This window comes from Electrona antarctica, assembly GCF_951216825.1.
Source record: "Electrona antarctica genome assembly, chromosome: 4".
In the NCBI taxonomy this organism is placed as follows: Eukaryota; Metazoa; Chordata; class Actinopteri; order Myctophiformes; family Myctophidae; genus Electrona; species Electrona antarctica.
In genome coordinates, this window is record NC_136809.1 from 47,275,983 (window position 1) to 47,298,792 (window position 22,810).

Sequence of the window (22,810 nt, forward strand, 5' to 3'; positions counted from 1 at the left end):
TGGGGGGAGCAAAAGTAATATGTAATATAATATAATATATTAGTCTTGATTTTACAGTGTAGATTGGAGTGTAATAATTATATGAAAAGGGGGTCTGTGGCCTATCTGGTTCTCAACATGGGATCCAGGGACCCCCAGGGGTCATTGAAGGGCTTTCAGGGGGTCCCCAGCTAAATTTGTTAACATATGATCACAATCAGTTTAACCACAAAAATAGACAATCTACAAGCTGACAATATTGTCGCGATGCCACTGTCAGCTTGAAGATCTGCTATTTTGGATTTAAAAAAAATCTATTTAGAAATGGTTTAACATGCACAAATCTTCTCTTCTATGTTGAAAAATCCTTAAAATTGTGAACAATTTAGATTAAGAAAGGGGGGTCCCCCTGGCACAAAATCTTTCCAGATGGGGGTCCGCAGTCTAGCTTACTTACATTCCAGTTTGGGGATCCAGGGTCCTTGACATGAAAATGTTTGAGAACCCCAAATGCATGCATATAAAACTGCTGCAATTAAAAAGGTTGAGATTTTTTTTGTAAAGAATCACTGCTCTGCCTCTACCCTGCCTGTAGCAGTTGGAAGGACCAGACCCCCGTGTTTTCATTGGCCAGTATTGTCGTGCGTATTGTGCTCCTCGACCTACTATTGGACAGACTCGCCGTCATTCCCTGATTGAGGAAAAGGGTAACGGGCGCACAGCAACCAACGCAGCATCAACAAGGCATGAAGCAAGCGTCTTTAATATACAAACTTAATACCGACCGCTAATAAATAATAATTAAGAAAAGGATTGGCGAAGAACAGCGTGCGCAATGGTATGTTTCATATAGATTTTATATGACGCACGCAAATGTCTTTACTTCCGACTGTTTGGTCTGGTGCTCTAGGCAATATGTTTCTATAACGGTATAACCACTATGATTTGATCATTCTTTCAACCTTTTACATTATGACTGTCTGTAGGCCTAATCTACCTTTTCAATTATTGTTATTATGTGTAGCCTATATGAACAACATCGAGATGTGAATCTGTTTATTTCAGTGGGCATATGAGGTCCAGTAGTAGTGTCTACTCTACACGCACATTCCAAGCAGTTTTCGCTGTACAGTATAGAATGATCATCGCTCTGTTGTTGTTTTCAGTATGGTTTTGTGAATCACGCCTTGGAGCTCCTGGTTTTAAGAAATTATGGACCAGAAGTATGGGAAGACATCAAGTAAGTTTCTGAATTGCTTTTCTGTAATGAAGTGACAAACACATCTGCGGCCACAGTAGGCTATACAAAAAAGTTAGTTATAGCCTACTGCGCCCTAGTGTACAACTGTACACTACTAGATGTTTTACGTATAGACTGATGATCAGATCTCTTGCAGATTTAAGCCTATATGCTGTGCATTATAGTTTAGACCTCGAAACCAAATGTAATCGCTATCAGTTTGTCACACAATACCTACAATACAATAGCCCCCCATAAAGAATAAAAACCCACAACTTGATAACTGCCTGGTTTTCCTTACTTCAAACCTGGGCTGCATGAACATTGCACCATGCATTCCTCGTCATTAATCCTTTCTATAACTTAAATATTTGACTGGGTCAAGGCCAAGTTTATTTTTCATCTGCTGCCTGCCTGGTTCTGTCCTAGACTTGACCTGAGAGAACAGCAGTGGCTGCCCTGTGTAAACATTCTGAATAGGTATAGCTCATACCCACCATAATGTTATCATTGACAATGTAACTCTTAATGATTTAATGTGCAATTCATCTGGCTTGATGTATTTTTAGAACTTTTTCTACACTTTATATGTTTATTCAGCAGTTTCTGTTAAAGTGGTGGCTGCTTGTCAGCCCTTCAAATCTGTTTTGTTTTCTGTTGAAATCACAACCTCATTTCGATTTATTGTACAGTACATTGTATTGTGGGTTCACCAACTGTACCAGGTTATACTTTGCTTTTAATGAATACATAATAGTTTGTAAAATAGGAACATTTCAACACTATTTTAACAAAAATAGAATAAGCCCAGCAAGTCATATGACTTCAAATCTATATCACGGTTATTTCAAACGTTTGCCTTGATTACAATTAATGAACGATTATTTAAAACATAAAAATATAGAAAACATAGCAGATCTACAAGCTCATATCCCTTTCGAGCTTGTAGATCGGTAGATAGATTGTTTACGGCAGCATTGTGCAATGAAGTAAATAATAAGACAACATTTTGTGAATTATAAAAGATCTATTACAATTGTTTCGTGTCAATTCATTGATATAAGAAAAACTATTAAAAAAAGAAAACCTGTAATTCTCCATTATACGCTTGGTTGGTTATTGGTTCTATATTAGTTGCGATATATCTTTGGTTGATTGCCCAGCCCTAAATCAGAACACTGCTTGCTCCCACTTTTCATTGCAAGCTCAGTTCAACGATTCACTCCCGTCTGGATCTCAATCAAGAATGTATTTAGGAATGCATTCCTGATGATGATCCAACATTGAACTGAGGTTACAATAAAATGTGGAAGCATATATCTACCAATGCGCAGACTTTATTGTATTTATGTTGATCTCTTGTTTGTCCTACACTGGGACACTATAGTGGATGTGCGGCACAACTTCTCTTAATGCTAGATTTAAACCTTAGTGAATGTAATTATTAATCATGTGGGTCTAAATGTGGTACGACGTCAAATCAAAGTTCCCTATCTGAGCTGTCCAAAAATGTATCTGTATTCTGTGATGCAAAATAATGAAACAACTGAACTTTCTTTCAGGAGGGAAGCCCAGCTTGATGTTGAGGGTCAATTCCTTGTTAGAATCATATATGATGATTCCAAAACATACGACCTTGTTGCAGCTGCAAGTAAAGTTCTTAGTAAGTGTCTTATCATGTTGACTTTTGTAATCCCTCACTTTTGTGCAGTGTCCATATTAGTGGCCACTGGCCAGTGGTGGAATAAGGCCCGACTCACACCTTTACATCTAGCATACAACATTGATGCATGCTCGTTTTATGAGATGTATAGCTGATGCAAGCTCGCAATGCATTTCCAATGGAAGTCACATGGTTTGACACAACATTTGTGTTGTATGGCTTTCGGCTGTGTTTCGACTGCCCCCCTCCCCCTCATACAACACAAATGTTGTGTCAAACCATGTGACTCCCATTGGAAATGCATTGCGAGCTTGCATCAGCTATACATCTCATACAACAAGCATACATCAATCTGTTGCGACCGTGTGAGTCGCTCCTAAAAGTCCGGAATTCAAAACTCTACTTGAGTAAACGTAGAAAAGTATCAGCATCCTGATACATTGTGAGCTTGTAGATCGGCTATTTTCAAATCTACAGGGCTGACGTGGTTAATGTATGTTTTGTAATAATAACCAAAATCTTCAAAGTAAGTAGTTACTAAAGTTTTCAAATAAATGTAGTGGAGTAAAAGTACAATATTTGCCTCTGAAATGTAGTGGAGTAGAAGTACTGACAATTTGATGTACTCAAGTAAAGTACAAATACCTCAATTTTACTTAAGTACAGACTAGTACTTAAGTAAATTTACTTAGTTACTTTCCACCACTGCTAGTGGCAGTCAGCTGATATACAGTACAGTAATCTATAATATCTGAATCTATAATATATTATGCAAAGTTTACATAGCTAGTTCAGGCAGACAACTCGTGAGCGAGCCTACCTGATCAGGTGACTAGTCTCATGCACTCTTTACCTGATCAGAGCGGCTATTTAAACCTTTAAAATCTGCCTACCTGCTCATTCCTGGCTTCTCTCCTGCTGTGCGGACGTGCACCGCTGCTGCTGCTGAGCTGTCTCCCTGCCTCGCTTGCTGCTAACCTGCTGCTCATGAAGTTTTTGCAAATCCCACCGCCTCCCCAGCATCCACCTGTGTAGGCTCTGTTTCTAGATCCCCCTGCATGGGGGTCTTATTCATTCCCTGTAATTCTATTTGGCTTATATAACCTAACTATTAATGTTAATGTTACAGGGAATGAATTGGGACAGAGCCCTGACGCCAATCTATGCTTCATATATCTATGCTCAATTATGCTCAATAAATATATATTCTAAATTCACTCTAAGAGTTGTCTGACTGAACTAAATATTGGTGAGGGTGAAACAGATAACAGAATGCACCTGGTACTGTATAGAAACATTGTTTTCTTATAACTGGCTACCTTAGTTATATAGACTGATGAGCAATGCATATCTTTTCAGAGATCAACGCAGGGGAAATTTTGCAGATGTTTGGGAAAATGTTCTTTGAATTTTGCCAAGAATCAGGATACGATACCATCTTGCGGGTTTTGGGGTCTAATGTTCGTGAATTCCTACAAGTAAGTACATGTAGGCTTTTCATATCTGTCATTTGCAGGAGAGTTGAATACAAGTAGAAACCGTAATTGTTCTTTGTGCCGTTTTCATCATAACACAACCATAACCACTTAAAAAATACATACAATACAGCATGCACAAGCTCATAATCCATTGCAATGCAATGCATCGTTATCTTTGACCTAAGCTAAGCATATACGCCTGGACTATTTTTGAGGGTTTACACCTATCTATCTATAAATGCACCAAGTCTGTAAGTCTGAGAACCGATCCCCCCACGGTTCTCAGAACCAGCACAAAAGCCTTGGTTGTTCAGAACCAGCACAAAAGCCTTGGTTGTTCAGAACCAGCACAAAAGCCTTGGTTGTTCAGAACCAGCACAAAAGCCTTGGTTGTTCAGAACCAGCACAAAAGCCTTGGTTGTTCAGAACCAGCACAAAAGCCTTGGTTGTTCAGAACCAGCACAAAAGCCTTGGTTGTTCAGAACCAGCACAAAAGCCTTGGTTGTTCAGAACCAGCACAAAAGCCTCTGCCCGGGCTCTGGACCTGATCACCCCAATATCTCCACATATGGAGCTGGCCTGTTCTGCCTGACAAAGAACTCCATATTTGGGAATAATAGGGACACAGACATTATAACTGGGTGGGGCATGCATTTCCAACTTCCATGTAGGCCAATGCCTATAAAGGGCGCTATAAAGGGCAGACGTCAAAAATGCAGGGCAAAGCTTTTTCCTTGGCCACAAGTTTTACCCAGATCGGTGCAGTTATACGTAAAAACACGAATCGGCCTGTTATAGCGCCACCATGAGGCTGATTTTAAAATGTTCAAGTGGCATTTCTTCATCGCTGCCATCAAGACAACGGTGCCGGCGCTTAGCTGATCACGGACACACACACACACACACACACACACACACACACACACACACACACACACACACACACACACACACACACACACACACACACACACACACACACACACACACACACACACACACACACACACACACACACACACACACACACACACACACACACACACACACACAGGGTGCAAAGCATCGGCCTTCGGCCTGGTGGAGACAATGACATACCCAAAATACTAGGGACAAATAAACATGATTTGTTATTCTTTGATGTAATTTTCAGAATCTGGACGCCCTGCACGACCACCTGGGTACCATCTATCCAGGCATGAGGGCTCCCTCATTTCGCTGCACAGATGCAGAGAAGGGGAACAACCTGATCCTGCATTACTACTCAGAGAGGGAAGGTCTGCAGGACATCGTCATCGGCATTATTAAGACTGTTGCTCAACAAATCCATGGAACAGAGATAAAGATGAAGGTCTGCTTGCTTACCGCTATATTATTTGTCCTTGTTACTGAAAGGTGGTGTAAGAGTGAGTCTGTAAAACGAGTGTTAAATAGCTCTATATTCTGTGATTTTTTTTCCCACCCTAAAACATGATCATCAGGTGTTATTATTATATAAAGAGGAAGAATCTTTTCAAAAAAGTGTACAGTATGTTAAAATGTTGTTTTTATGTGGACACGTCCACCAGTTCATTAAGTATGTCTGGTTTGCCTGGTGGGTGGTGATGGGTGCTGATCCACCTGAACTGAAGCCGCACCCACAGCTGTTGTTGTATGATAAAGGGGGAGGGGTTAGGGGGGGGGGGGGGGGTGATGATATTGTGATGTCACTATATCACTGTTTTTTTCATTGGCACGTTTGACTGTCAAGGTTTCAGCCTCTAGGAATAAACCCTAAATAAAAAGGGAAGACATTGCATATAACAACCACAGCAAGGGGTCTAATGAAGTACCGTCACCTCATAAACACATGAAAAACTGACCGAAACAGAAATATAATAATAATCACTGCCCTCCATCTTTAATAATGATTGCCATAGAGTGTTCGTTCAGTAACAGGGGTCTCCCCTTCTCTCCAGCTCTTTAGTAAACATAAAATAATCTTTCATGCTGTCCAAACAGGACAGAGAACTATACCTGATACAGGATAAACAAGTCAAATTGGAAGTGACGAAAAAAGGAGCATACTACTAAGGAGAGTACTACCTGTCAGTGGGGAGTGTTGGCTGATTAATTAATATCAACATCCTAATACATCCTAATACTGGGGCAATTCCTGCTGTCAAAATATGACCCCCCCAGTCAAAAACACTTGAAATAGACACTCATGCTTTCCAAGGTGTGATTTGGGGTCCTATAAGGATGAATACAAAATTAATATCAACATCTTAAAGCCAAAATGTTGAATTGTGGGTTTGAGCTCACATGTGTGACTTGAATGTGCTCCCGAATGACTTGTGCTCCTGAATGACTTGATTGTTCCCAATCACATTTAACCCTACAGTCGTTAACCCTTTGTATTAGTGAGTGTAATCTTTCATTTTGATGCATGCAAGCTTATGTTTGTGTGTGTGTGTGTGTGTGTGTGTGTGTGTGTGTGTAAGGGAAGTAATGGAAAACTAAAATCTTAATATTACAGAACACTTACAATAACATTCCAGATATTCAGTTAGGTCCCAAATGCCCAAATGTGAAAAAGCACCGTCCAATGATGAATCCAGCAATGAGTTTAAGTACGGCTTTTGGCTAATGTCTATGATTAGTCAGAGCATATATTTAGATCCGAATTAGTCCTGCAGCTCAGGAATATCACAAGTTGAACAGTTTTTTGGATCAATTGCATGTTGTTAGATCATTAGTCTTGCCTGTACACATTAATTTCGTAGCTCTGGAGTTATTCTCTGGCATCTCAACACAATTAGATTTTGACTGATCCATGTCATTATCAACATTAGCCGCTGGACGATACAGCTCCACCAGTCATATTACAGTAATATGCATACCCTATATTAGAGACAATAACCTTGACCAATAACTGTGGAATTCGATCTATCATTCGATCCATCACTGTTTGCCTGTTTTAACAGGAGAACGTGATTTTAGAGGATGTGGTTTTACATACAAGAGGAAGCTCCACGTGTAATGAACCAAGTAGTCTCGCATTACCAGACTCGCAATTTCCAAATACTTTCATCATACAGTCTGGACCAACGGAAGTCATGAGTAAAATATAAAGTGGAAGTGGAGCCTCCTCCCCACTTCCGTTTCGTCTTTACAGTCGCGCAAATTTATTCTAATATAAATAGAAATCATCCAAGCATATATAGCTTGTTGCTTAGCAGAAAATAAAATACAAAAATAAAATGTAAAGATATTTTAAAATATATTTTCGTGGACGGAAATGGCAGCTTCCTTACTCAGCTCATGGGGGCTATAGTTCCAGACTCTATAGACAGCATTCAGAGTTTGTGGAATAGTTGTCTGGCTACGTGAGACTATGAACCAACCAACCTGAAAAATGACAAGAGATGGATGGCCTCATTTCTGGAAATATTACCCGCTGTTACCTAGGCAACAGGACGCAGACGGCATCTTGACATCAGCATGCCTCATTGTGCCAATATACAGTACACCCCTTGAACATCCTGGAAACATAATTGACTAACATATCTACCTGTAACTACCTGTACATCTATATGCAGTGGTGTAAAGTAACTAAGTACATTTACTTAAGTACTGTACTTACAGTAAGTACAGTTTTGAAGTATTTGTACTTTACTTGAGCATTTCCAATTTCCAGTACTTTTACTTCTGCTCTACTACATCTAGGATCCAAATATTGAACTTTTACTCCACTACATTTATTTGAAAACTTTAGTTACTAGTTACTTTTGATTATTATCACAACACATACCCCTTAAGCCCTACATACACACAATGCGTCGCATCGCCACAATATTTTAATACATTTGAAAACTTGAAATGGGATATTCCGCACGAGTACTTTGGGTTGCCAATACTTTTGCGCTTTCACTCAAGTACATTTTTAATTCCAGACTTTCACTTGCAACGGAGTATAGTTCTACATTGCAGCATTGACACTAAGTTTTACTAAACCCATTTTGGGCGGGAACCCCTTTTGGTGTTTTAAAGCATTATGTTATACGTTAGCTGTTGAAAAATAATAGAATAATATGAACTTGTAGGTCTGCTATTTTTGAAAAATCGTGAAAATGTGGCGCAAATCTTTAAATATATATTCTTTCAGAGTGAGCGTTTTAACTCAAATCTTTGCATCTAGTGGGGGTCCCTGGAACAACATATTTTCAGATGGGGGTCGGCGGGCCTATATACATACATATATTTTTGGGGTCCTTGACATGAAAATGTTTGAGAACGACTGACATAGAAACAGGTTTTTCAGAGAATCGTTCTCAGGTCTAAATGGGTTAAGCAAAAAACATGGAGTGCTTTTTTCCACCACTACAGGTGGTGCAGCAGAAGAGCGAGGAGTGCGACCACGTCAAGTTCCTGATCGAGGAGAAGGAGTCGGAGGATGAGGCGCTCAACGAGGACCTGGACGGCGTGGAGGAGAACGGCACCCAGGAGACGCGCATCAGCCCCTACACCTTCTGCAAGGCCTTCCCCTTCCACCTCATGTTCGACAGGGACCTCATGCTCACGCAGTGCGGCGACGCCATCTATCGCGTGCTGCCACAGGTGAGGATTTTAACACCTTAAGTGCCACGTTTAAAGTCAAGTTTAGCTCTCACATGCCACGCTTTTCAGCCGTAAGCTCTTATTTTGAAGAGCCACCAGCTGATTTGGTGAACCCGAAGTAACAAATCAATCATTTCCGGGTGGCTAGCTACTTTCGTTTTCGTCAGAAGTGCTAATACAGTACCGCGAGGTCGAAGGGATTTCTTATTGAGCTCCTAAAACATCAATATTCTGTATAACAGTGTGGGGTTCATGTTAAATGAACACTGTTTGACTGGGTATAGTTGGTCATTAGAGCACTAATAAAGCAGTAGCCTATTCTACAAGCTTTCAATGCGTCTGTGATGCATTGAGCTTGTAGAATTGGCTACTTTTGCTTATTTAAGATTAAAGCATTTAAATTGGTCGAACTAGCATTATTTGCAGAAACATCTTCCATAAAACCCTAATTGTCTCAGATATTTCATATAAAAGCAAACATTAAAGTCTCAGTCTGTGATTTCCTCACCTGACTGGCAGTATGTAACGGCAGGAGCAATATCACTAAAACATCATAATTTAATTTACATATTGTGGAATCGGCGCTAGTAGTGTGGGTGCACACTGTTTCAGTCGTGAGATTTTAGTTTGCTTTAATCCATGTCTACATGTGTTTGGATTTGATCTCCTATAGCTTCAGCCTGGTACCTGTAACCTCCCTTCAGTGTTCTCCTTGGTGCGTCCACACATCGACTTCAGTTACAACGGCATCCTGTCTCACATCAACACCGTCTTCGTTCTAAGGAGTAAGGTACATAACGTTTGTCTTTAAAGGATAGTTTTTTTCAACCAAGGTTCATGTTTTTGGTTGTTATTAGAGAAAGTTAGAGATGAGTGTCTTTTTCTCCCCCTTTTAGCGATTTGTTGACAGGGAGCGGGGGTGCTTTCCTTGAAATTGCCATCTTGCCCACACGGGTTTAGGGCAGCAGAAAGCACCTCCTCAAAACACACACAATGCGAGTTCCCAATGTTGCAGAACAATCACAACTCAAAAGGTCTCGTTCCGTCTTAATTCTCCACAAATCAGTCTGTGATTGTAATTTTACTATAATCAATTCCTTGTGTCCATTGTGTTTATATAATTGTCTATTCCAAGAAGTTATTTGATTTGTGCCATTCATTTTCATTCGGTTTCATCCAACCATTGCGCAGCAAATATTTAATGGATTACAATAATATAAAATTCCCCATAATCAGTAACATGTAGATAGATGATACTTAAATCAACTAAATGTGGTTTTATTAAAATTCAATTAAAGGCTAGATGGTAAGGAAGCAACAGTGTGTTCCAATGTTATTTTGCCTCAGTTCAGTGCAAGTCTGTTTAATTAATCCGATTTTCTGAACTTTGCTTTTCGCTTGATACCGTTTCATAGAGAGACAATACAATCACGATCTATATACCAAATGAAAACTGGAACCTGGAGTTATGGCATAATGAAATGACGAGTGTTCTTATATGGTTCTGTGTGCGGTAAAAAAAAAAAGAAGAAAGAAAAACGACATGGGCATAAAGACCCTACTTTGTGAGAGTGAGTGAGACTGTGTTGGTCGCGGAGTGGATGATAGATACTAGAGGAGCTACTGGACACACAAAACAATTCATTTTTGTAACGGCAAGTCCCAAACCACACCTACAGTAAAGTATGCATAATGTAACGGGTAGCGGAGGTGTTTTAGGGATTTAGTTCTGGGGTACAAGATACCTTTTTTTTTTACGGGGGAACGCCTCTTACGCAATGCTAAATCCCCAAATTACAGATTTAGTGCCTCTGACGCAAGATAGGGCCCTTTGTCTTTAACAACTCAAACCCCCAGCATCCATATTCTGGGGGAAACTTTCACAGGAAAACAGCAAATTGGCTATTTTCAGCGAAGATATTTAATGTGGAGCTAAAACAAAAGACACTACTAGTATAGTTAAAACCCTGCATGAGGGCCTAGTACGTATGGGCATCAAAAGGTCATCAAAATGCAGCCCACTGGATAGTCTATACAACAGTAGTTTTCAACCTTTTTTCATACCAAGGCTCATTGTTTATTTTGCATTTGAGCCACGGACCACCTAAAGAATAATTTATGGTTGGATAAAAATGTGTCCACAATTCCATGCGGTATTGATGTGGTACCATAGAGATAACAGAAATAACAATTCTTCAATTCTTCATTCTCCAATCTCCGATTTAAACTTGTACATTAAGTTATGCATATGTTTAACAATAAGGGTCCATTTGGTTACCAATTCTCCATCTTTTACTACTGGGGACCACCTGGAACCACCTCAAGGACCACTGGTAGAAAACCGCTGGTCTACAAGATCATTTGTAGTTTAGGCTTTAGAAAAGGCGCTTCAGTAGGCAGGAACTGGGGGTGGCAATGAAGGACCGGGAAGTCTGGCGTAGCATTGTGGAATCCATAATCTCGACCGTGGTCGAAAAATGATGATTATTATAGTTCATCCCCTGTCACTCAATGGTGTCATTGACTGAATTGCAGCACAGATTTTCCACTGTGGAGTTACTGTATATACGGTATAACGGCAGTCTCCAAAAGATGAAACCACAGGAGATCTGACTGCATGGATAACTACGGATAATGGATGCCATAATTTGTTGATAGGGAGAGGTGTGTGTCCACGAGTAGGCTATTGTGTCTCCACTGCTGCCCAGAAAACAGTGTTAAAATTGGAAATCAAAATTTGAGCGTCGTTGGTGAAAATGAAATATGGAGGCATTTCTCCTAAAGAAAGACTGCTGTGGTTTAGTGAAAAGAGTGAAATGTGGGATGTCATTTAGAAGGCCTACAGGTACAAAAACCTCTGAGAGCCATGAGCGTTTGTGTTCTGTGTCACTGTGTGCGCAAGAACGTACCTCTGTGATGACAGAAGAAAGGGGAAAAAAAGGGGAAAAAGCAAGAAAGAAAGTGTTATGGTTAAAGTTTCAGTCTGTGATTTATTTTTCTACAACTGGTTGGCTGTATGTGGAACCACAGGAACATATTGATAATACTGTAATATCATAGTTTAGTATTACTGTACATGTAATGCTAATAGTTTAGGCAACACTAGTGTGGGGGCTCCTTTCGTGCTGTTTCAGGGGATTGGGACTTGGCCTGACAGAAAGGTTCAATCCTGAGATAATTCTTTTTTGCTTCAATCCCTGCTTACTTCCTTGACATTTGGATTTTTGTGGCTTTTTGATTGCTTGCATCAGGGAAGAGAAAAAGCAATTTGGTGTGTGTGTGTGTGTGTGTGTGGCTTCCACTTATCTTGCTAGTAGTCTCAGCAAGGAAATACCACACACTCACTGTAGCTCCATATACAGTTGCAATCCCTTAATCAACAAATGACATCAATGTCTCGACAGTGAACCATCGTCATCAGGATATCCTGACATACCACGATGAAGATGGTTGTTGGGAAGTTGGGATTAATGGGGTGATTATAAAAGACTACATCAAGATAGTAAGTGTGTGGTACTGTATAAATGCCACATTGAAACCTGGGATTACTTGCCTACAGAAGTGTAATCTATATGTTAAACTGCTCATGTATGCGTATCTTACCATTTAGAAATATCTTACTGCACAGTCTTTCATCGAGATACTAAATACACCCCTTGCCAACATAATTTTTGAGTGGTGCAAACCACTCCAACAACCAGCTTTGTCTGTTTGTGTCTATGTATGTGTGTGTCTATATAAGACCTTGCACCACTCAGTTCACACGGGTGTGATTTTTTCTTAACATCCAGTATTATCATCATTACTATTATCTTGTTATATTGTATTGTTGTTAACACTGTCTTGTGGAAGATGTGGAATCCCTCTTGAATCTTGAAAATACACCACTAATCCAAACAGTGTCTACAGGAATGTTTTGATTGTAGGCCTACAGAATGGAATGTGGTCACTGGTCATAGACTTTTTTTTCTAGCTGGTTTTTATTTTATCGGTTATTTTAGAGAAATTTGTTGGGGCGGACGCTAAAAGCCAAGTCCTTTGGCCATAAAATCTGTCAGAGTCCTTATGCATGAGAGAAATATATCTTTTCATGATGGAAATGTGGTTCATAGATTACAACATAAAATCAAATGTGAAGGCAGGGGAAGGAAGGAAAAGAAAAAGGAAAAACCCTCATAATAAAAGCAGTTGAGCTGAATTAGTTGGTCTAGTCTAGCTTTCAACAACTTCTTTTAACACAATCAGCGCCGGGATTTTTTTCAAAATAGCAGCTCGAGGTGCTGCGCAGATATGGCAGCTTTTACTCTGAAAGCCCCCCCAACCCCTTTCCGTTCTGTACAAAAAGCGGGAGGAATAATGTTGCTTGCTTACCTCGCTATGATTACGATAAAGTCGCTGAATAATCCCTCGCGTTCATATTTTGAACGAGAGGCATGTTGAAGTCAGAAATGAAGAGCTTAGTATACCCATCTGGTCAAAACCACAGAGAGCTCCCTAGATTAGGAGTTACGAGGCATTCTTTCTGAGCCGTAACAGGGAAGTGAACGGCAACGCGCATGCGCAAACAGCAAGGAGTACGGTGCAGAAGGAGGCATCGGAATATTTTTATCTTGCTTAATATCAATGAAAATGCACTAGGACGTGTGTACACGTCCTCGCAATCGGTTGGATTAGCTACGACGTTTCCACACGTACTACGGTCTAAATGGGGTTAAATGAGACAGATTCTACAAATGTCTTCTAAAACCTTCATGAAAAACCTATGTAGCTATAATATTATCAATGGTGCTCAAACATTTCTTCTCAAGGACCGCAGACGCAGACCCCGGTGTCTTTGGCCGCAGACCCCGGTCTCAAAGGATCAAAAATCACGAGAAGCAGAAAATCAAGGTTACAAAAATACTAACACTAAGGATTCACAAGGAAATACACTAGAGAGGTTGACTAGAAGCGTTACCACGCACTGAGGTTGTGAAACGATCTGGCGTCGGTGCGGAGAGAAGACCAAACATTTATAGACTGGAGGATGATTAGCTGATGCCAGGCAGGTGAGGGAGATTAGGGAACTGGAACCAGGTGTGCCAAGCTGGAGCCAAGCCTACGCCCAAAACACACGCCCACTCATAAAGACACACACACACACACAGACACAGACACAGACACAGACACAGACACAGACACAGACACAGACACAGACACTGACAGAGACTGTGACACGGATCAAAAACAGTGATAAGTCAAGAGAAAAAAGTCCACACACCATTTTGTGCTCCCATATATACCTGCATTTACTTAGTACATTTTGAATTCCGGACTTTTACTTGTAACGGAGTATTTCTATATTGCAGTATGTGAGTACTTTTTTCACCACTGTTGAAAATGTGATGTAATCCTGACAGGAGGGCCTGCTGAATGTGGCGCCTGTGGAAAATGAGGACGAGCTTACCGGGGTGGAGATCAGTTGTCTCAGGCTGAAAGGACAGATGATTTATTTGCCGGAGGCTGAGAACATCCTTTTTCTCTGTTCACCCAGGTACTGTCGACGTGTGGTTTGTCCAGTCGATATCAGGGTCTGTCATTAAAACCATTATAAAAAGTCACCAGGCTTTCCACTTTGGAGGAAAGCCTGGTCTGTGTTACAAAATTGCCGTATGACCAGGTCGGGAGCGGATGATCGTTACGTCATGTTGTAGTCATTGTTTTGTAGTCATCAGGCCGGAACCCTCAATCTGGAACTTCCACGGACACACAGACAGATGGACAGGTGCGATAACATAGTTTATATGTTTATATATAGTTTATGGTCGGCCTGGCGGAGACCATAAACGTGTAACAGAGCCCCCCGCGGTTTCATTACTTCCTCTTTCGTGTTCAACATGGAGGCACATGTCTGACTGTCTGTCTTCTTCTTCTTTCGTGTATCATCCTCAAATGTCCAACTCAGTATCGAGTAGCCACGCCCTTGTCTCTGGTCCCACGTGGAAGAGGCCGGCCTCCGAAGGAGGTCTGTCTGTACAGGGGTCAGGTGTTAATGATGTGTTCGGAAGACTGCTCAGGCTCGCCACACTCGCATACTGCACTGTCTGTCAGGCCCCACTTCTTCATTGCTGATTTGAAGCAGCCGACTCCGGTGCGCAGGCGGTTCAGTAGGGTCCATTGCCGGCGTGGTAGGTCCTCTCCTTCAACGCCATCACCCGGGTCACAGATGTAGTGGTGAGTACAGTAGGGCCCAGCAGACTCCCACTCCTGCTTCCAAGATGCCTGACTGTCTGACTGTACTAGTACATTACAGATCTTAATTTAATCACTGAATATGTGACCCGGGCCGATTAAAGTCACATAGAACTTGAACTGAATAGTGAATACTTCATGAACTCCGGTTGTCTTGTCCCTGGTTAGTTGCACAACTCTCCTGTCCCTCGATCACCTCCTATGAACGGCCACGCATCCATCTTGGTGAGCTCCATGGCTCGGCCTCGGAGGCGTCTCCTCCTCGGTCCTATCGCCCCGCACACAACACCCCCGTCACAGTCATACAGTATGTCATGTCATGTTGAAATGATACCTATAGACATTTTGAATTACAAAATGTCACTGCTATAGATTAGAACAAATCACAGACTAAAATTCTAAATGCCAACGTATAGCCCCTAATGTTATACAATGTAAAATGTAATAAGATGTAATCGATACATTCATTCTGCTTTATGCCATTTTGGAAAACTGACCTAATGACCTTGATTCTAATGTCAATTAATTGTGTGTGTGTGTGTGCGTGTGTGTGTGTGTGTGTGTGTGTGTGCGTGTGCGTGTGCGTGTGCGTGCGTGCATTTTTCTCCACTTTCGTTGCGTTTAGCGTTATGAACTTGGATGATCTGACACGGCGAGGGCTTTACCTGAGCGACATACCACTGCACGACGCCACACGTGACCTGGTGTTGCTGGGGGAACAGTTCCGTGAAGAGTACAAGCTCACCCAAGAGCTGGAAATCCTGACTGATCGTCTGCAGCACACACTCAGAGCCCTGGAGGACGAGAAGAAGAAAACTGATAGGTTGGAACCTGTTCCCCCCCACCTTTGTCTTAAATAGGCCATTCAGTCTGTAACATATTTATATGTTGTATTAGCTGTGGGGGAATAAGTACTCAAATGTTTTACTTAAGTAACAGTATCAATATTGCAATGTAGAACTACTCCGTTACAACTAAGTAAAAGTCCGGAATTCAAAATGTACTTGAGTAAAACTACAAATCTTTATTGGCATCAAAATGTACTTAAAGTACCAAAAGTAGAAAGTACTCGTTATGCAAGCACGGGAGCAGACGCTAGTCCGACATGCGGGCGCATGTCGGACTAATGCTCCGTCGGAATTACATGCGGTCCCCCCCATTTTATGTTTTCAAATGTATAAAGATCTGTTAAAAATAGCCAATCTCCAAGCTCACAATGTGACTTAAGTAAATGTACTTAGTTCCTTTCCTTACCACCACTGCGTTTGCATTAACGATGCCACAAGTCCATGTCATTTTGAGTCTACATTTGACTCTGGCTTTCCATAAAGGATCTGTCGTGGCAATCTGGCACACTGGCACAGCAGCAGGACACGACTGAAGTGGAATGCACTTTCTGCTCAGCAAGAGCTATTGCAACCCCATCTTCTCATAGTAGGAAAATACTTTGTCCTCGCTGCTGAAATCCATTATTATTCCTCATGTCATACCCTACGCTGAAAGTGCCTTGGGAGATTATTCAGGCTCACAACATTGATTAGAATCCTGGGCTCCTCTATAAATATTTAAGAGCAGCGCCTTTCCCACTGCTTTTCAGTGCTTTCGTGGTTTCTGACGGTGAAAGCATGTGATTTCTCTAAAGTACCATGTCCGAAATGCATAGCAAGTGTGTGTGCACATGGTGGCACATTTTGGTTTGTATTGTGTGTGACCTTCTCAATTCTGATGCATCATTCATTTAAGACATTTCCCCTTTTGACAGGCTGCCATGAACTAAGCAGTTGCCATAGAAACAGCACCCTCCCTGTCTGAGAGGAACAGCGTGTCTTAAGAATTTAGTGATAGGTGTTGAGTGTTGTTGTTGCCAACCCAATATCGAATATAGCACTGCACAGACCCTGGGGTTTGGTGTGTTACGTGTCTGCATGAGTGCACTGTCACATTTCTCTTAATCTATGTATGGTCTTCTTGGCCTTTTTTTAGGCTGCTGTATTCCGTTCTGCCCCCATCTGTGGCCAACGAGCTGCGACACAAGCGGCCGGTCCCAGCCAAGCGCTATGAAAACGTGACCATCCTCTTCAGTGGCATTGTAGGGTTCAATGTCTTCTGCAGCAAGCATGCCTCCGCCGAAGGGGCCATTAAGATTGTCAACCTGCTCAATGACGTTTACACACGATTCGACATCCTGACAGACTCTCGGAAGAATCCATATGTGTACAAGGTCAGCAGTGCAATTTCTATGTAGGAGAGAATAATTTATTTATCGTGCAAATGTCCTATATGTATTGGAATACCCTTTATACTATACAAATACAACACTGATAACGATTATGTACATCAGACACATTGATATTTATTAAACTTGGGAATTTGAGTGCTTTAGCCATGCTGCTGTGACCTACTGCAGGGGTGGGTAACATTGATGGAGAGGGCCACTATATTTCCACACTCACTCCAGAGGGACAAAACCTCTTATTTTAACCTCTTTTCATAATTAATGCCCTACTTCTATTCTAGCAAAAAATAGCCGATCTACAAGCTCAAAGCCGATCTACAAGCTCAAAACGTGCCACAGTGTGGCACGTTTTGATCTTTTAGATTGGCTATTTTAGTTTAGTTTATTTAATTTCAAAAGCATTTAGTTATATTTATGTTAACTTTATGAACTTAAATACAAATACATTGGACATAAATGAAGATAATAACATTTTAATAATAGTCATTAAGCTACTTATAGTCTGAAGTAATTAAAGCAGGTTATGCTTGCATGTTTGGAATTGTAACAGCTGAAATCAATAATATATCGGTATTCCGATATTAACCCGCGGGCGACATTAAGTGAAGGTGGGGGCCGCATATGGCCCCCGGGCCGCCATTTGCCCATGTATGACCTATACAGTACATTCACCAGCTCTGAAATAATGTGCAGTTTTAACTCATACAAGTCAGTAACAAGTATGTTAAAGTATGTTCATTGACTGACTTGGATGCCTCGTCGCAAGAAAGGTTGTACCAACTTGTACAAAATGTAGTTTTACAGAGGGACTGTACCATTTTACAGTCCTCATGCAGTAGATTTATACTCCAGAGTCTAGGCTTTCAGACAAGAATGCACTTTGAGAAGTCAAACAGAACAGACCATGCCACTTCCAAGGGATGGTTTTCAGGCAGTGGGTCACCAAAAGAAGTAATATTTACTCTACAACCTCAATGCCTAGGTGGTCCCAGTTTTTTTCCTTTTTTTTAAACTCCCCTCTAAGAGGCCCTGGATGTCTTAAAGCTGACGTAAGTGTTTAAGTGTTTGTCTCAAGATGGTTCAGTTTGATTGTGGCTGTACGGTTTGGAGAACGGCCATTGTTACTCATTGGTGGGGAACACGTGATGTCATGTGAAACAAAAGCAAACTGTGGTTTGATGACACCCAGCTGATGGCGTGAAGATGAATAATTGCGTGGCTGTGGTGCAGTGTTGGCTTCGTCGACTAAAACTATGATGAAAAATGTTCGGCGACTACCTTTTTTTCACGGTCAAAAACAAAATAAAAACGAAATAAAAACTAAGACTAAATATATTGGCAATTTTGTCATCAAATAAAAACTAGACACGTGAGCTTGCAGATCGGCTATTTTCAGCATGCAACCAAGTGTAAAAAATCAGGCCATCAATCGACGCCATCAAGGCACAGCCAAAATACATTTTAGTTGACTAAATCAACTGTACGTGGTGTTCTTTCTTTCTACAGGTGGAAACGGTGGGTGATAAGTACATGACAGTGAGTGGTCTCCCAGAGCCATGCACCCACCATGCCCAGTCCATCTGCCACCTGGCTCTGGACATGTTGGAGATCGCTGGGCAGGTCAAAGTGGACGACAAGCCAGTACAGGTACACACGAAGGCCCTCATATACTTCATCGTACGGCGAATAGCTAAACTAGTCGATCTATATAAGCTCACTTCAAGTTGTATTGTGATGCTTGTACAGTGAGTTTTAGCTAACACAAAATCACAAAAATCTTCAGGTACATCCTGTAACTATTGAATATGGAACTAAATGTAAACAAACACAATATCTATAAAAACAAAAGCAATTTGGGGAAAATGCACGCACGCACGCACGCACAGACACACACACACACACACACACACACACACACACACACACACACACACACACACACACACACACACACACACACACACACACACACACACACACACACACACAGTATATATTTTGTTGTTGTTTTAGTTAGAAATGGAAATAGAAAAGCATGACAGCACAATAAATGTGGCTCATTAACCCATTTTGGGCGGGAACCCCTTTTGGTGTTAGCATTATGTTATGCTTTAGCTATTGAAAAATAGCAGATCTACAAGCTCACCGAGCCACCGAGTGGCGCGCTACGAGCTTGTAGGTCTGCTATTTTTGAAAAATCAAAGAACGACTGACATAGAAACATAGCTTTTTCAGAAAACTGTCAGGATGTGGAAGACATTTTTAGAATCTGATCTCAGGTCAAAATGGGTCCATCGGACCATTTCGCTTAGTGATTGCAGACAGTATAATGGTCTTGAATTTGGCTGTGCAACCGAACACATTTCCATTCAGACGTAACAAGCAGGAAAAGGCTTTGATGTAAAACAGCAGACTTTTGTTTAACTTGAACTGCTGAGTTTGTTATTGTATCAATGACTGTTGGGACTTAACTTTGGAAAAATAATGTCTGTTTAACAAAAGCCTGTTTATGAGGCCCATGGCATTGGCTGAAGAGGAGTCCAATATTAGCCATGGAGACAGTCTCAAATCATCTCACCACCCCGTGGTTAAAAATAGATTCCCATTTAATTTGTTCCAAACTCTGAGCTTTTTTCTTTTTTTTTTCTCACATCCTCAATCTGGAGACAATAAGCGGTCGATGTGAAAATGTAAATATTAGGCGATATGTTCTGTGAATAGCACGAGAGGACAACCAGAGTTGTTTTACAATTTCTTTAAGATTTAAAACCTGACCTGACCATAATTTTGTCTGAATACTGATTTATGGAGAAGCTAACCTTAAGATGACCCACCGAAATGTTCCAAAACATCTGAGCAGTCATCTGAGGTAATTTATGACAACAGACAGTAAGAGTAACAGGAGACCTTAAGCTGGGTTACAGCCTAGTTGTCATGTCTTTTATTTAATTATCTCTGAGCACAATTTTTACATTGACCGATTATAATTCATTTTTAGTCTATTTATGAACATTAACAGTGCATTCAGGGTTGTTTTGCCTTAAGAAAATATATTAATTCATAGCTTGTCAGCGACCAGTCACCTACCACCTACTAATGGTTTGTCTAATTATACCTACAGTGCATGTTTCCTCGTTAATTATCAGTATTGCAGATACGTATGTAATGTCTCTGGCCATAGTTTACAGCTGGGAATATTTAGATTTTGGCATACTAATTCTCGAATGATAACTGATGGCTCTCCCCATCGACATCCACAGTGGAAATGAAATGCACTTTCAGTCAGGCATTGTGGTCTCTTTGCAGATTACTATTGGGATCCACACGGGAGAAGTGGTGACCGGGGTGATTGGTCAGAGAATGCCCCGCTACTGCCTTTTTGGAAACACAGTCAACCTCACCAGCCGCACAGAAACTACTGGTGAAAAGGGGAAAATAAATGTCTCTGAATACACTTACCGGTGAGATCACCTACCTTTGCAGATATGTGGCATATCTGCTCATGTACAATAATCTTGCTATGGTCCATTGACTAGATAATTTGTTTAGTTTGCGGTCATTCCACAAAGTCAACCCTAAGGTTTGTGAAAGAGAGCTTCAAAATAATCTCATTAGATAGTAATCAAGACTAATGTTATTATTATTATTTATTTTTAAATACTGGCCACTGAAGGATTGAAATCCCCTGGTAGAATCCATTAAATAAGTGAACAACCCAGAATTAAGAAGAGAACTGCCTTTTTTGGTGTCCTGTGTAGACACTGACACATTGCACTTGATGAAGTTTGCCTCATGCAGTGCGTTTGTTGAAATCATGTCCCAGGTGTTTGCAGTCTGCTGAGAATGCTGACCCTCAGTTCCATCTGGAGCATCGTGGACCGATCACCATGAAAGGAAAGAAGGAACCGATGCAGGTGTGGTTTCTGTCCAGGAAAAGTACAGACACAGAAAATTAAACATGCTTAGTGCTTTCTTACAACTCATCCTCAACTTCAGTTGGAGTGATGTTTTATTGATTATTGATTCCTCATATACGACACAAAATAAGTCATAATAACAAACACTATTAAAGCTACAATCCAGGACATTATTCTAAAGAATAAAACACTATTTTAACCAATCTGTATTGCAGAGTGTGTTTTAATTAGCACATCTGCAGTGGTTGGAGGTGGTCTCCTTACTCAGTTTTGACCCTGCTGTCGGGTAGGACACCTGCTGATTGACAATGCATGTCAATTAAGATTAATTGAAACAGATGGTGCACCAGATTGACCGCCAGTTGTGCGCCATCAGGTGGTTCAGTGGTTTTCAACCAGTGGTCCCTGAGGGGGTTCCAGGTGGTCCCCAGCTAAATGATGGAGAGTTGGTAACCAAATGGACCCTTAACTCTTGATAGTGTAAACGGGTCCGGTCCATTTGGTTTCATTTTACACTCTCAAGAGTTAGAAGAATTATTATTGTGATTGACGTTTGTCTCTTATCTCTCCTATGGTACCCACATCAATTCAGCATGGAATTATGGAAAAAATCTTATCCAACGATAACAACATATTCTTTAGTTTTGGGTCTGAGAGGCAAAATGTTATCAAATGGTGGTCCGTAGCTCAAATGCAGAATAAATAATGGGCCTTGATATGAAAGGGGTTGAAAACCACTGTTGTAGTTCATTGCAATGACAACAGGCATGAAACATGGGAACTGCAGCTTTAATAGATTAATAGACATTTTGACGCAAGAAATATTAGACCAAGCCAAATAATAAAAAAGTCCGGTATTTATAGGTAGTATTTTCTATAAGAACATCTGTATAACTAACAGCGGAAGATATTTTCAATATGATGAAAAAGGTTGGTAAGGTTTTAAGTTAGTTTTGAATTGAGCGAGCCCTTTCTTTTCGTGCTTGTTCTTGTCACGTGTTCTGTCATGACCTCTCCTGGTTTCCAGGAGTATCACAGCCACATTTTGTATGTATATATACCTTACTTGTAGTGAGCCAAAGTAGTCTAAATGGAACATAGAAACATATTTACTTCGTATATTACATGTGCTTTTGAGCAATGTGTGATCTCTGTGGTAACCATTTCAAATCACCCCCACGTAGAGAAAGGTTGGGTAATTCCGGTGTGTTCACCACTCTTGAAATGCTATTACGCTTAAATTATTATCAGTTTCACTGATATGTATGCATTAGATCCTTTGGTTTAGTTTTGGCCAAGCTACTGTATCAACTTCCAAACTGCAAGTTTATATTTTGACATCATCTCTATTTGAGCTGAGTCTTATGTTCATGTAGGCTATTAGTTTTATAAGATGTGTAGTGCTATAATCTTTTTTTATTTTATTTTTCCTGACATTGATTTAGACCTGAGGCCAATTCTAAAAAT

The 22,810-nt window shown here is 40.8% G+C and overlaps 1 protein-coding gene across 1 annotated transcript; it reads left to right on the forward strand.

Moving 5' to 3' along the window:
- Positions 1–679: 679 nt before the first annotated feature.
- gucy1b1 (guanylate cyclase 1 soluble subunit beta 1) lies at positions 680–21,395 on the forward strand. Its single transcript, XM_079499795.1, has 13 exons — positions 680–817; positions 1,146–1,219; positions 2,782–2,882; positions 4,242–4,360; positions 5,514–5,711; positions 8,729–8,959; positions 9,633–9,749; positions 14,359–14,492; positions 15,816–16,013; positions 17,174–17,411; positions 18,933–19,073; positions 20,733–20,887; positions 21,250–21,395. Exons 1-13 carry the CDS (start codon positions 815–817, stop codon positions 21,380–21,382), a joined length of 1,842 nt encoding a protein of 613 aa, XP_079355921.1. The 5' UTR covers positions 680–814; the 3' UTR covers positions 21,383–21,395.
- Positions 21,396–22,810: the final 1,415 nt, after the last annotated feature.